Raw genomic sequence first — 15,488 nt, 5'->3', positions numbered from 1 at the left:
CCCAAACCGTAAAATCCACTTTTTTGCATTTATCCAATAGAAATATAAAAAAACAAGGATTTTGTTAGGTTGGTTGCTTTTTGTCATTGCAGAGCTAATGTTCTAGCGTAGGCAAAAAGTTTGTTTTGACTATCATTCGTTTTTTGATGTTTGTCACATATTCCCACCAAAATTGCACAATCGAGTTCAACGTGATTCCATGCAATCTTCGCAATGAGGCCATTCTCTTTTCTAGCGTTTTCGGCGGGCCATTGTTGGAATTTTTTAGCCGTTAGCCTACCACAATTTTGAGAAAAAAACAGCTTGACGTATTGCTCTTTCACAATTGAGAATGACACATTGCATCGCAGAATGAAACTATGATTTTGTTTAAACAAAATGTTCTGGAGCAGTTTAAAACTGAAGCAAATCTCCTGAATACTTGAAAACAGTACAATTGGTCATTAACAGCTGGAAAAACTGGCCGAAAACACCGTTAGTTTTTTGAAACCATTTTTAGTCGTCCAAACAGCGTATGCAGAATTGTGTCTTTGAAGAGCAAATAGCAAACCATGCCAGACAGCAACCTAAAATTCAGGCCACAGATGTTGGTATCAGGCGATTTTTTTCTGATTCTGCGAATACCTCTGTGGTTACAAGCAAGAGCAATAAGGTAGTTAATACGACGCTTTGTGAACTGTGAATGAACTTTGAATCAATTCATGAAAATCCAGCAAATACTGGATAAATCCTATTCAATGCATCCAGCAACAGAAAGAAGACCATGTACCTGTCATAATTTGCTCTCTATTATGTGGGTCCAGATAAACTTCAGTGGCCTGTGGTTTTATTTAGATGAACTATAAGGTAATTTTTAAAGTTTAATATAACATTGTTTATAATGGTTTCAGATTTGGGTACAACCAATGGCGTGACCCCATGAAGCCCTCACAAATCTTGCGAAAACTATGCAAGGATTTGAAAGTGGACGGGCCGCACTTTTCTCCTGGGAAAGTGCGAGTAGGAAAGAAAGTATTTACAGGGCCCACAGCTCTGGAAGACGAAAACGGTAAGTTACAAATTTAGAAAAAAATCACTAGCAATTTTACCGTTAGCAACGCTACGTAGATTGAAGTTTATCATATAACCTACAACGTAGACTGTAAAAGAATTACATTTATTAAGCACTTTCATCATTTTAAATAACTATTTCAGGCCACGAAAAGCCCACAGAAGAACACGTGGCACTGATAGCGTTGAGGCATTGGGACGAAATCCCAAAAGTGGGATGTAAACTTGTACCTGAACATGTGGAAACGAGATCCTTGTTTAATCCAGAAAAGCCTGGCATTGAACAAGTAAGCTTCAACGTGTAAAACTAACCAGACAGTTTATTATGTTTTGGCTGCGCTGTGTTCCACCTCCGTTCATGTAGTTGAAAAAGCTTTTTGATTGTTTTTGAGCCCACGATAGATGTTATTGTTTAGTTTAGGTCCCACGTAGGCTACAACGTATTTTCAAAGTACTCGCAAAAGTATTTCAGCGAATGTGTGTTGTGAGATATTATCTCGTGCGAAGTTATTTCTCAATTGTAGCTGCTGATTTTAATGGAAAGGTATTGTGGATTTATTTATCCAAATCGTTATTTGATTAATGAATTGACTCATAAGTCCACAAAAGTATATTCTTGATTTACAGGTGCATTTAGTTATTTGTTTGTCGTAGATGCAAATTTTAATGGAAGGGCACTGTAAAAGCAATAAAACCAAATCGGTATTTAATTGATGAATTGACTCTAGGTCTATAATCTACAAGTATATTCCTGATTTACAGGTGTATTTTGTGTTTTGATTTGCTTGTACACAGCTTAGCATATTTTAATGTTTGGCTTCAATAACCACCAAGAAATTGTTTCAGTCTTCAAAAACCTTATCCTACCCTTACTTTTAATAATGCACTTGCTAAAGAATTTTAGCTTGTTATAAAAAAAAACTAACAATAATGAACATTTAAAACTTTTAACGCCATGCATTGAGAACGGCCTGACCTGGACCAAAGATAAATCCGTAAAAACTACAAAGAATTTTTCTTGTTGTAAAAGGAAAAAAATATTGTATTTTTGATTTTTTGATTACAAATTTGTGTCCACTGTCCAGGCATCTTAGAAGATCCTTGAAAGCACAGACAAATATTTAAGCTTGAATGTTGTAATATAGGAGTCTTACATAGCGTTAATAAAACAATGAGTTCTTCGCAGAAGGAAATAATCTACGGTTCAGACACACACACAAAGTTAATTCAAACTTTACATTCGAACAACTGAACAGCATATTTTTGATTTGTGTTATTTGATTATATGGTTTACACAGAGTTTAAACCACCTATTGAAATTCTTGTTGGTAAAATGAATGTCTTTAGAAACATTGAAACGATGTATGTTGTTTGGATTTCAGGGCAAGGTCGAGTTGTGGGTGGATATGTTTCCCATGGATATGCCACCTCCAGGCCCCCCTGTAGATGTGTCCCCAAGAAAGCCCAAGGGGTGAGTCAAGTGATCTGCTTGGTTATAAAATGATGTCATCGGTCAGTGAAGCTTCGATTTGGGAATTTTATCACTTTCTGCTAATTTAATTTTTTTTATTTGAAGCTTCGAACTTCGCGTCATCATCTGGAACACAGAAGACGTATTGTTACAAGACGATGACTTCTTCACGGGAGAAAAGGCTTCTGATATTTATTTAAAAGGGTATTAGACGATAATTCAGTATTATTATGTGTATATAATCATTTTTACGTGAAGAGAAATAAAAGTGGTTTTCTTCGCACTTAGAGCTTATTTCATAAATAATACTTATTTGTGTTAATATGGGGTGTGCCACGTGTTCGCTTTTTTAAATGGTTAAACTTTGTTGAGGTTGTACAAAAGGTTCAACATCAAAATTGGCCCTATTTAAATAATCAAAGCTTCGCCAAATTCTTAAGTATCAGTGATAGGCCTGGATATTTTCAAATTCCTTTCAAAAAGTTGCCTTCGACTTGTTGGTTTATTATTTACGTTTTAGGTAGGTATATCAAATCATTTTTATGACGATGGTCTCCTGCGAATTACGAGTCATAGTCAGATCTGAAATACATGCACTGAAAACTCACTAGCGTTTCGTTATACCAGGTGTTTTCCGGATTCATTACAATGAAAGTTACCACTTTGTTTTGGCTACGCATTAAGTAACACAAATAACATAAGCTGACTGAAAATCATCTTTCGTCCGGATATCTTTTGTTGTAATGGCAATGGAAAAGCAAATGAAGTGAATATGTTTTCAAGCGACTTTGTAACTTTGGGTAAAAAACAAAAAAACCAAAAACCAGAAGCTAAATCAACGTTAATAAAGGTTTCAAAAATCGAACTGTTTTCATCATCAGTAATAAAAATCAAAAAATAAAACCCCAAATGCCGCCAAACAGTTTTGTTTTCGAAACTTTTGCGAACATGAGTAGGTTTTACTCAGATTAACAAAGCATTCCAACTTGGTTACTCTTTTGAGATACTGACCTTAACCACGACAAGTTGTTTCTAACCACAAACTTTCGATGATATTAATTAAACCAGAACTTTAATTAATTTCCAAGATCGTTGTTTGTCTCTACCGTTCTCAACTTGCAGCCTACATGAAAAGATCAAAATACACAACAAATCTGCTATGTTTGAAACTTTTCGATACAAAATTAATTCAATTCCCAGATAGAAAAATCCATCTTTTTTTACATTGATTCAACGTCTGCCGACGTAATGTAAAAATGACGGATTTTGCTATCTGGGATTGTATTGCAACGTGTTTTGACTGTTCTTTTTTTCGTTTTTAACAAGGTGGCTATTGGAGGGTGAGAAACAAGAGACTGACATTCACTATCGGTCATTGACAGGAGAAGGCAACTTCAATTGGCGATACGTATTTCCCTTTGATTATTTAATTGCTGAAGAAAAAATCGTCGTCACCAAAAAGGTGAGTTTTTATGGTGTAAAAAGAGTTCACAAATTCACACAAAGGTTATTACTTCGGCAGTGTGCACCAGCATTCAACAAAATTTTGTGAGCCATTATTGTATGGTGTATACGGAATACGGATTACGTCTGTCTGGGTTTTACTATTTCCGATATGCCTTGTACAGTATGAATGACATCTGTTTTGGCACGTACATTTTTTGGAAATATTTTTTATTTTGAAGTGGATTACCCAACACAAAAAGCTACATTTCAACAAAACAACTCTAAGAATAATTAATTAAATTAAAGACATTTTATCACATCACATACATTGAAATAATTGTTAATTTTTTGCCAAGCATTTGCTTGTTAGCTCCATCTACCGATAAGTAAAATCAAAACGGATCGTTCGCATGTTTAAAGAAATTTTCTTCTAAAACAACAAGTGCCATTCCTAAAGTTAGTCGTGTATGTTAAACATGATCAGTTTTACCATGCATGGTTTGTGGTAAACGCTAATGGATTATATCTTTTTTGCTGTTCTCTCTTTGTCATGGAAAAAAAATACAGCCGTCTTTGCGGCAGTTGCACCTGCGCCTAAAACTTGATTAGACATTTATCTGTGTATTGAGAAAAACTTTTAGAAAACTTATCTTTTGCGGTAGTTCCGTAAAGCTATAAAGGTTTTAAGTTACCGTTGTACATTATGTGACTGACTGACTGAGATTGATGCTTTAAATCTTTTCTGCCTTTCGATTTTGTGGTCACTAACTCTGAATGGCGAGCTGCTACACAGTAGAGTGAGTTGGTCAACTGCACAGGCTAAGAGTTGACGAACGGACGCCACATTTGCTTGTTTCAGAACCAAGGTCATATCAACTGAGGTTTTAAGCTTTGTGGATGAACAATTGTTATGACCATGGGTCAGTAAATTTACTTCAGTCACCAAACGTAGTCTTTGTAAATTCGCTAGTTTGATGGTTTAAAATGTAAATGTTTTGGCAGGAATCAATATTTTCCTGGGATGAAACAGAGACTAAGTTTCCACCCAGGCTTAACTTACAAGTTTGGGATGCTGACCACTTTTCTGCTGATGATTTTCTAGGTACGTTGTACTTGTAGGCTAATATATTAATATTTTTAGTTACAAACGAAAAATAAAAGTTCAAAGCATGTTACGTTTGTGTGGTGAGTGTTAAACTAAACGATTACTCAACCACATTTAGTTTACGATCACCGCAAGAGCACACCGTTGAATTACTACAGATGATGGAGAAATGTTTTAATCAAACATTAAAGTAGCAAATGGGTTATATTTTGGGACTAAACTTCACAATCCCATTGAAATCCCAAATAGGTCTAAAAGTTAAATTTTCCCTAATGAGTCAAATTTTGATAAATCATTTACAAAGTACGATCTACGTTTTACTATCTTGCGTGCATGCAGGTAACCTTCGTAAAAAGAAGCCGAAAATCCGAGCCAAAAATTGTGAAACTAAAATGTGATTCCATATCGGAGTTCTGTCCAACTTGTTTCCAACAGATAGCAGTAGTAGGCCTACCGACATTTAAGCCGTTCATGAAAATTCTGGCCAGATTTTCAACTCTCACATTCATGCTTGAAGTTAATTTCAATTTGAAAGTAACCTTCAACTCTCATTCTTTCAACTGTCATGCTTAAAAGTGAAAGCAAGCCAGGCAATACCTTGCACAAGATGAAAGCCAAGAAATGAGCCGCATCTGTTTGAATTTCAGGCTCAATAGTGTTGGATCTAACGAAGCTTCCACGAGGAGCAAAATCAGCAAAGAAATGTAAATTGAAACTTGCCAACATAGATGAAGATTCGGGTGTGCCACTCATTTCTCTTTTCAGACAAAAAAGGATAAAAGGCTGGTGGCCTCTAACAGCTAGGAACGAAATGAATGAACTGGAAATAACTGTAAGCAAACGTAACGTTTCCTATCTGCTTTTTGAAAAGCTGTTATTATTTTATAAGATGCAATGAGGAAATGCTATCTCGTTAATTCGTATTTGTATAGTAAATATTGTTTGAAATGTGTTTAAACACGTTTGTACCTGTGTTCAAATGTATTTCCAAGTTTCTTTTTTGCATGTTTCAGGGCAAAGTAGAAGCAGAAATCAGTTTGCTAACTGCTGAAGAAGCAGAAAAAAGTCCCGCTGGGTTGGGTCGCGATGAGCCAGACCCTCTGGAGAAACCCAAGTAGGTGTCTTCCAATTGTGAGCTGGTTATCAGCGATCGGTTACATTATAGCCTAATTTGATCTTACAGCGAATTTTATGTCGCGTTTTTTAACTAATATAAGATATATGAAGCGAATCATGGCAATGTGATCTTTTTGTCGCATGTCAGCTAAAAAGATAGCGACACATTCTGACTTGCACTAAATAGAAGTGTAGGGTAGGCGGAGAAAGCCATTTAGCGGAGGAAGCCAAATAGCATAGATCTACTTGTGTGCCAATTAGCTCATTTGGTTATAAGTCTTGAGGTAATCTATGAATAATTGACCAGTCACTTCAAAACAGCACAGAATTTGGCAAAACAATACAGTAGAATCATAGAATACATAATACATCAGCTTATGTTTTGTTTGGTTGTGTGTCATCTACTAACTTGCCACGAAAGCCACAAACCATACAGAGCATATACAGTATACACTCCCTTACAGTGGAACAATTATATCTTTATAACAAGCATAACAACAACAGAAGGAAGAAATGGGGTTATGAAATCTTGGGGGCGTGCAACAATTTTTTTTATGGCGAGCACTTAACCGACTGCCACTTAGATCCTATCCTTAATGGAAGCACGGCGTGCTCTGAGTTTGGTATTGCGTAGCGTTGGCTGCTACGATTTTTGTGTTACTATTAATGCATTTTAACAGTCGCTTGTGCTTGAAAAATTGTGCACATTTGTTTTGCAAATTTACGTTTTTGTAAGCTCTTTTGCAGTTTAGTTTCCATTAGCAAATCTATGGTCTATGGCAGGGGTGTGCAACGTGCGGCCCGCAAAGAAAAATTGTGCGGCCCGCGACGATGTGCCAATTTTGAATTGTGTGTGGCCGCGAAACGTGTTCATAATTTAGTTTAGTCTGGTACGTGCGAACAATTCATTGTAGAGTGGAATATTGTACATTTCGCACCTTCTGTTAACCATTTTAGAAATCTCCCACCAGCCACCGCTAATCCGATTGTATTTAATTATTTGGAACGTCAGTAGACCTGAGGCACAGAATTGCACAGAGAATAGCTGAATTATAAAAACGTATTCTGACGGTAATATTGTAAAGCAGTGTCTTATCGATGTCGCAGAAGAAATGTGCCTTAAAATAAAGAATAAAGCTCGAGAAAATAAGTCTGTCACGGTGGACGATAGCGAGGCGTATCGATGATCTTGCTTGTGATATTAGTGACACTCTCAGGGATAAGGTGAAGAACTTTGTTTCATGGAGTTTCGCGATTGATGAAAGTACGGACCAGAAGGACACAGAACAGATTGGCCGTAGTTGTAAAACGAGTGGACAAAGACTTAAACGAAACGGAAGAGCTTCTGTCACTACAGTCAATAAAGGGCACGACAACTGGTGCTGACAGCTCACTGAAGTAATTGATGTTTTTGACAAGTTCGAACTGGACTTTTCCAGCTTATGCGGAATCGCAACTGATGGTGCTTGATCCATCTCCGGAACTGGCATTGGATTCATAGGTCTCTTGAAGTCTGCCTTGAGGGAGAGAAATATCGATGATGACATAGCAATTGTTCATTGTATCATCACCAGAAAAATCTATGCGCAAAATCCTTGAAGTTCAAACACGTCTTGAGGCCGGTTATTAGGACAATAAACTTCATTCGAGCACGAGGGCTCAACCATCGTCAGTTTTAAGAGTTTCTGGATGGTCTCAACACGACACATAAAAGATCTACTGTACTTTTCCAAGGTGCGTTGGTTAAGCAATAGTTGCATGTTGCGACAACTTTACAAACTGCGTAAAAAAGTCGTGAATTTTTGGAAACTTAAAGGGCACCCAATAGCTGAAATGGAGACAAAAATTGAATATGCGATCTAGCTTTCTTGGTTGATATAACTAGGCACCTGAATGATCGCAATACAAGCCTGCAGAGAAAAAAATCAGTATGCGAATGAAATGCATGGTCACATAAAAGGCTTTATGAACAAATTACGACTTAGGAAACTCCACATGCAGACAGGATATCTTTTCCACTTTCCAACTTTGAGAGACTATGGAATGCATCCTGAGGAGAAAACTGAATTTGCAGAACATCTTGAAAAACTATTGTATGAATTTTTGCCTCGTTTCAAGGACTTCAATCTCATGGACATTTCGTTTGATATATTCTCTTTGCCATTCAACACGGACAATGACAAAGCACCAGCTGATATCCAATTTGAACTGATTGATCTTCAAGAGAAAACGAAATTGAAAGCAAAGTATTTAAAAATGAATCTTGGCGATTTTTACCGAAAACATCCCAATCAAGATGACTTTCCACATTTGAAAAAATTCATGGCTTCAAAAATGGCTCTTTTTGGCTCAACGTATTTGTGCGAACAATTTTTTTCTAAAATGGGTGTCATAAAATCTCCCTATAGATCGGTTCTGAGAGAGGAACACTTGGAAAATGGACTTCGAATTGCGAGCACTTTCATTAAAGTAAATTTAAAAAAAAAAGTCGTCGGGAAAAGAAGCCAGCTGCAAATCTCTCAATGAACTCGTTTAAAGATGGTGTGGCAATAAATTTGAATAGCAGTTTTCTTCAGAAATTTATGGGTCTTAACTTATTATTTCTGCAAGGAGATAAGGTCCCTTAATAATGCCGTAAGAATAACATGAATCATGGACTTCTAAATAGTAACATCTGGACTGGACATTCAGTGGTCAACATGAGGCCAAACAGTTGGTACAACAGTTGGCCAACAGTGGGCCAACAGGGTTAGTTACTTGGCTGTTGGCCCACTGTTGGCCAACTGTTGTACCAACCGTTTGGCCTCATGTTGTCCACTGAGTGTCCAGTCCAGATGCTACTATTTAGAAGTCCATGCATGAATCACAAAAAAACTACTTTTTTGCCTGCAACTACACACCCCTGGTCTATGGTCATACTTGGCCAAACAGTCTTATCTCGAACAAAAACCTCTACAAAATATGCAACAGTGAACCATTGTCTTGCAAGATCTCCACCATGAGATGGAACATGTTTGGACACATTCTGAGACTTCACCAGGACTCACCTCCCCAGAAAGCCCTTGAATTTGCAATAATTGGCAGCAAAAAGTACCAAGGCCGAACCGGACGTCACCGTACCAACTTTACAACTGCTGAGATCTGACATCAGAAAAGCTGGCCTGGAATCCCTGCTCAGCACACCACATCTCCATCGATTGCAAAACATCGCAAAAGACAAAACAGAATGGAGATCCTATCAACCTTGTTTGTTTGTTTTTGTTTATCTTTATCCTCCATTGCGGGAAAGCGGACTTGAGCGCTATGCATCGGTGTACGCCTTCCGACGTACACCTGACCCACGCTGCAGCCGACGGCAATGTCTTTTCCGGTTGTCTACTCTACTTATGACTTAAATTTGGTACTACCCATTACTCGAAATCGATCACTGGGTAGAGGCAATTATCGTAAAGTTTCTTGCCCAGAGAAACAACAGCAAGTGCGGGTGGCTGGAGTCGAACATGCAGGCTCTCGACTGCGAGCGCAACGCGCTAACCACTCGGCCAATTGCTGCCGACCTTGTTGAAAGACTGATCGAAGCCAGCGGATGCCAAACGATTTGGCTACACTGGCGGCAGAGACAGTTACAATAATATAATAGCAAATCTATGTCAATGCCAAAAAAATATTTTTTACTGTCTTGTAGCTGCATTGATGTGATTGAAGAACGTTCGTACAAGCTTTCTCATTGTTTAAGTTTTTCGTTTTTGCATTCATAATGCATTAGCATGACAAAATGTGAACGAACTCACAACTCTATTGATTGCAATTTGTAAAAATCTGCAAGAAATTAAGCATAATTCAACTAAACCTTTTTTTATTTTCAGTCGGCCAGATACTTCATTTGTTTGGTTCATGAATCCTTTGAAATCCTTACGATACCTCATCTGTGCAAGGTTTAAGTGGCTCATCATTAAGATAATCATTGTTCTCATTTTACTGGCTCTGCTTGTTCTTTTCATTTACTCCGCTCCGGGATGGCTCATGAAAAAGGTTGTTGGAGTTTGATTTTTGGATATCGTGATACCGTGAAAAGATATCTCAAGTTTGTTCGTGCTATGATGTACACTTGAATTTATCATACTGTAGATTGTTGTAACTGCGTATACACACGCCTTTCGGTATTTATACAACCTTTGAATGCAGCAGTCTTCACTAAGATATTTTTTCTTTTGTAACAGCTTTTATGATTTTAAGCGACTGTGTGATATATTTCGTTACTCCGTAATTTAAACATTGATTGTTCGACTTAAAGGAATTGTTATGGAAAAACGCTTTTTTTAATTTTAGAATTTTTGTGGATTGCGTTTTTGCGATATGATTGTGCTGTGAATATTTTCTTACAGTTTGTTATTGATTCTTACTATTTCTTGCAGTAGTTTTCGTTTTATCTTATTGCGAATTTTTTCCTGCATCTTTGTTAGATACGTTATGTCAATGATTTTGGTCGACATTGTGTGATCCAAAAATACGCACTGCGCGTATGAAACCGATAAAATTGACATAACCGTCTGTCACTTAACACTTTCAACAGTCAATTACCAATATATATACTATATAGGCCTAGCAGTTAACCTACATTGCACCAAATATTATTTTTTATTGTAGCATCCAGTGTTATGCTAAGGTGCTTGAATATTAACTTTTCTAGAAGCAAATCTTCGTGTCACAAGGTGCCTTGCCAAGACACGTCAAGGTGCTTCCCGGAGGTGTCAAACCGACGTTCTTCGATCGTCGCACAGGCGCCCGCACTTCGACCACTCCTCTGACAGAATAATAATCATGTTTTCTTTTTGCATCCATTTCGGTAACGCATAATAGCCTACACTGCGATAACAGAAGCAACATGTAGTATAAGAAGCAGCGACGGGACATGTAATTGTAATCTAGCCATCGAGTCTGCTGCTCCCATTATTTTGGCGTGTCATTTAGTGCCTTGTTGAGACAGTCTCTTGCTCTGTTATCGTAAACATTTGACAACATTGACCCGTTATTACTTCACTGGTTGTTTTCAACCTTCGTAGAATACTGAAAGCATTTAAAGAAAATGAGAGCGAATGTTTTATAAAATCGATTTGATTTTTCTTTTTGCAAAAATATAATGCGTCATTTTAACAAAGCTTACCCTCTAAATGGGTGTGTCGTAATTTTTGATGCACAGCATCAATTAAAATCTTTCAAGCGTGATTCATTTGCTGGTCCAATTTGACGCAAAGCTGTTTTGATTTGGCATTCAACTAGTTGCACTCTATTTAATTCTTCGCCATATTCGGCACAGTAACGAGTGAATCAATTTTGCATCGAGCAACCTACATTTCCACTGTTTTGATACAAAAGCTTTTAAAAACCAAATGAATTCATGGCAGAACAGCCAAACGAATGCATTTGAACGCACAATTTTTTTGTCATTTGGTGATTTTATTGAAAGTTTGTCTTTTATGTTTTTTGTGTCTTTTATTTTTGCATCTGCTTCGTCGTTCACTTCTGAATTCAAGCGTCTCACTATTGTTATCCAGTTTTATACAATCAAATTTATTTTGACAGACATGATGCAATAGTAAAATTCGATCAAAACGGTTATTTTAAAACAATGTTGCACTGTTTTTTTTCGCAGGTTCTTAATAAACACATGCACAAGCTAAAAACTTGAGTAGTTGGCAACGAAATTTTGCAGTTTTAAAGGTGGAAAACTTGCAAATGCGTTTGCTTTTTAGAAAATGCTTGTGTCTTCAAGCTTTCACAAGTTGCTTTTCATAACTCCACGATTCATAATTTTTCGTCAGTATCAAAACAGCATATACCATGGATGATGAAAATCCCAATTGAGGCAAGTTTGAGCGTCCACTACTCTCCAAACGTACACCAAACACACGCAGGATACCACCCAGCTGCTCATAAAAATCTGAAAATTTGACTCCACGAACCGCTTGTTGTAGCAATCGAAAAAGTTGGCAAAAAAGGCATTAACAGGGGTTCCTCCTAAGAGGTTGCAGAGATGAAGAAATGATGCAGGTAATCCATCACTTTTAGGCTCACTACTTACTCCTTCAACAAAGCAATCCAATAAGTTAAAACCGAGTGTGATGATATTGATGAAGATGGCATGATGAGTTATCACAGTGGAACATGCTTGAGAATAGTAACTTGCAGCAGCGTATAACGCGATCAACAGAACGCCACAATAATTCCCTAACTCTTGATACCAGTACGATCGAAGTTCCGCTGCCATTCCAGTGTTACAATTTCAGTAAGAAATATCTGAAAATAAAGCTTCTGTTTGAGACCTGCTTATCGCGTCTACATTAGTGTACTGTGCAAAACCGTTTATTCATTTTTTGTAAGTTTAGATTAACCTTTTGTCTTGAAATTAAAGAAGTTCTTTCTCTACCTTTACGAGTTAGGCCTATGCAAAAGCGTTGAGCCACTTTGAAGCATTGATCAATTAATGCAAACTTAATTAAAAATAGCAGAAGACCAATTTTTATGTGGTTGCAGAAAACTGATTGTAAAGATTACCTTTGAAAGTGCATTCAGGGACATTTCAAACCAGCTATGCTTGACTTTACATCAAAACTTGCACTTCTTTGCGAATTTGGATGTAAACATATTAGGCTACATCCAAAAATTCGTTTGAGTCATCTATTAGGCTACTTGATTTGGATATTTATCCAGTTCTACAGTATTTAGCAAGGCAATTTGTTTTTGGAAAAAAATTGTTTTTGGAAGAAAAACTTTGCTTTGCAATATACTGTTCGAAACAGTCAGAAGCTTAAATTCATAGCCTAGTTTTTATTTTAAATAAGAACTTTTTGAAGATTTCACCAAAGGGTGAAGCAGACTGTTGTTTTTGAAGAGTAATGAGTAAATTTTTTTTTAGCCAGGGTTAGTACCAGATGTAGACAAAAAATTTTTGGAGGAGCACCAAAGTCTGCTCCCGAGTTTCAACAAAGCAAAAGTTCTATTGGAAAATGGACAATGTAAAAGTTGAAATCTGAAGAAACAAATAGTCTGGGATTTGCCAGAACATTTTGACAAACTGTAACTTGTCTTGCTTTGATCGCTTTTTAGTTGAAGTTTTCACGACTAAGGAAAAGTTTCAAATTTTGATTTATTGACGAAGGTTTGTATAATGATTTTGTGCAGTTTTAGAAAACTTTTGAACATCTTCCTGAGATGTCTCCTTCTTCCCTTATTGTACATGGAGCATATTTTACCTCATACTGTGCATCAATTGACAATTAAATAGATTAATTTTTAATTAGTGGAGTAAATAATGTGTTTTTTTCTCGAAATATTGAACTTCTTTCGTAGTGTTTGAGAGCACATTCAGTGTATAGGTTTTTCCCCCCTAAAATCCATTGATGAACACATGCACTCCCAGCAATGCTGCCAGTTAGATAAATGAAATGGGATTGTGTGGGTAAAGCAAAAGAGAAAAATTACATGCTTTCACTTTTTGAAGGATCACATGACCAAGTAAACCCCCTAGATCGGCTGCTGACAGGGCTAAGTTGTAATTATTATAGTTTTACTTTTTAATGTTGCTGGGAAAAGCAATTAGGCTACAATTTTTTTATTAAAGTTAGTCTCAGCAGATTGAATTATTATAAAAAATAAAACAAAAAAAATTTAGTTTGGTTTATAGAATAATCTAGGCTACATTTTATGAAGTTCAAAAGTAGGCTATGATGTTTCAATATATTTGTGCACAAGCCTACCTCACAGCAGAATAGAGGTTGGCGAAATTCACAATTTGATGAGTTTATTGCAAGCTAATGGATTTTCCATCGTTTTCTGCTAACCTCAACAACAACTTCACACACAACGAACAACAAATATAAGGATAAATTAAAAGAGCGGTTTAAATAGCCTACTTATCAAATACCGCTGATCCTCTAAAAATCAATGCCCAAATGTAACTGTGATGTAACAATGCATCAAAAATTTTATGTATTTTTTTATCAAAAATGTTGAAGGGATGAGTATTGTCTATTGTGACGCATTTTTGCTCTCGAATTGCTAAGGCTACGTTTGTAAAGTGGAAATGTTTCATTCAGTAGCGGATCTTACAAAAAATTAGGGCGGGTTCCAGAGTTCAATCGTGGCAAAAATAGAGAATATAACAATTCGAAGTATAAATAATATTTGAAAAATGAATGTGGGTCTTGAGGCTTAACCTCAGAAAACTTTGACAAATTCTACTTTCTTTAGATCGCTTTTGGAATATTTTCTGGCTTCAAAAATATTTCAATTTTAGTAGAAAGGACTGAAAGGTGATTTTTTAACCATTGTTACGGCCAATCTCTGTACAAATCAAACGTCATATAAAACCGTTCAAGTCTACTGAATATTACGTCATGGAAGTTGCTAGAAAATGTGCCAAAATTGCACCAGCGTTCATAAGAATTGTGTCAAACCTGTTTGGGCCTGTTTAAACAGGAAATATTACATCAGCTTTAAACACCTGTTGGAATGACTTCATAATTGTCTTTCATTATTGCGTCACAGTACTGCATACGTGAATTTGAGATATTGCTATCTATTCTGGTCATTCGTAAAATGATTGTTTGAAAGTTGGCCGCACATTTAACTGTTGGCTTAGTGCTTGCTAGCTGGACAAAGGTTCCGTCTTTTATCCAAGTAATTTGTATTGTAGTGACAGTTTTTAGGTGTACGGCGTTGCACCAGTCATTTCGATAGCCTCGGGCTAATTTTACTGGAATACACTTTTGAATAGACGTTTCGAAAGTGTGTTTATTTTTGGGTCATTGCATGCAGACGAACGGATTTGGGAATCTTACGTTACAATTTTCCCACGAAGAGATTATGGTTTACCGCTGTGACCATAAAAAATAAAAGACGAAGTTAGTTAGTTGGTAGGCCAAGAAGCACTTAGAAGCAAAGAAATAATAAAAGAAGATCTTATTGGTTGGTAGTCTAAAGAAGCAAAGAAAATTAAAGACATTTCTTCTCGGTAGGCAACTGAAGAACTTTAAGCTAAAAAGTAAAGACATTTCTTCTCAGTTTGGTACAGAAGAAAAATAACTTTGACATTCATTGGCAAGAAAGAAGATTAAAGGCAATCCATCTGTGCTTGAAGATTCAAGTGGAAGAATCCAAGCAAGTTTTGTGGACGTTTGGACTTCACATACTCGTACAGCTACGGTATCGTGCATTTAAATTCTTTTTTGTATTTTTTACGGTCTTGGCAGTTAAGTTTTTTATAACTACTGTAGCCTAATAATTTTGTGTGTTTGTGTA

The 15,488-nt window shown here is 36.6% G+C and overlaps 1 protein-coding gene and 1 long non-coding RNA gene across 2 annotated transcripts in view; one reads left to right on the top strand and one right to left on the bottom strand.

Moving 5' to 3' along the window:
* Positions 1-12,128, top strand: part of LOC145781185 (otoferlin-like) — a 97,873-nt gene extending 85,745 nt beyond the window's left edge. Inside the window, exons 37-45 of the mRNA XM_082592961.1 lie at positions 891-1,048; positions 1,195-1,337; positions 2,433-2,521; positions 2,627-2,725; positions 3,848-3,983; positions 4,970-5,069; positions 5,720-5,904; positions 6,086-6,186; positions 10,055-12,128. Of these exons, the coding sequence (XP_082449087.1) occupies positions 891-1,048; positions 1,195-1,337; positions 2,433-2,521; positions 2,627-2,725; positions 3,848-3,983; positions 4,970-5,069; positions 5,720-5,904; positions 6,086-6,186; positions 10,055-10,235 (1,192 nt within the window). The 3' untranslated portion in view covers positions 10,236-12,128. The remainder of the gene's footprint in view (positions 1-890; positions 1,049-1,194; positions 1,338-2,432; positions 2,522-2,626; positions 2,726-3,847; positions 3,984-4,969; positions 5,070-5,719; positions 5,905-6,085; positions 6,187-10,054) is intronic.
* Positions 11,770-14,125, bottom strand: LOC145781186 (uncharacterized). Its single transcript, XR_014290707.1, has 2 exons — positions 13,946-14,125; positions 11,770-12,485 (listed from the first exon to the last, which is right to left on the bottom strand). It is a non-coding gene; the product is annotated as an uncharacterized LOC145781186 (long non-coding RNA).
* Between the last annotated feature and the right edge of the window lie 1,363 nt (positions 14,126-15,488).

This window comes from Aplidium turbinatum, chromosome 12, assembly GCF_918807975.1.
Source record: "Aplidium turbinatum chromosome 12, kaAplTurb1.1, whole genome shotgun sequence".
In the NCBI taxonomy this organism is placed as follows: Eukaryota; Metazoa; Chordata; class Ascidiacea; order Aplousobranchia; family Polyclinidae; genus Aplidium; species Aplidium turbinatum.
Note: the sequence above shows the minus strand (reverse complement) of the source record. Positions and strands in the feature narration are given on the sequence as shown.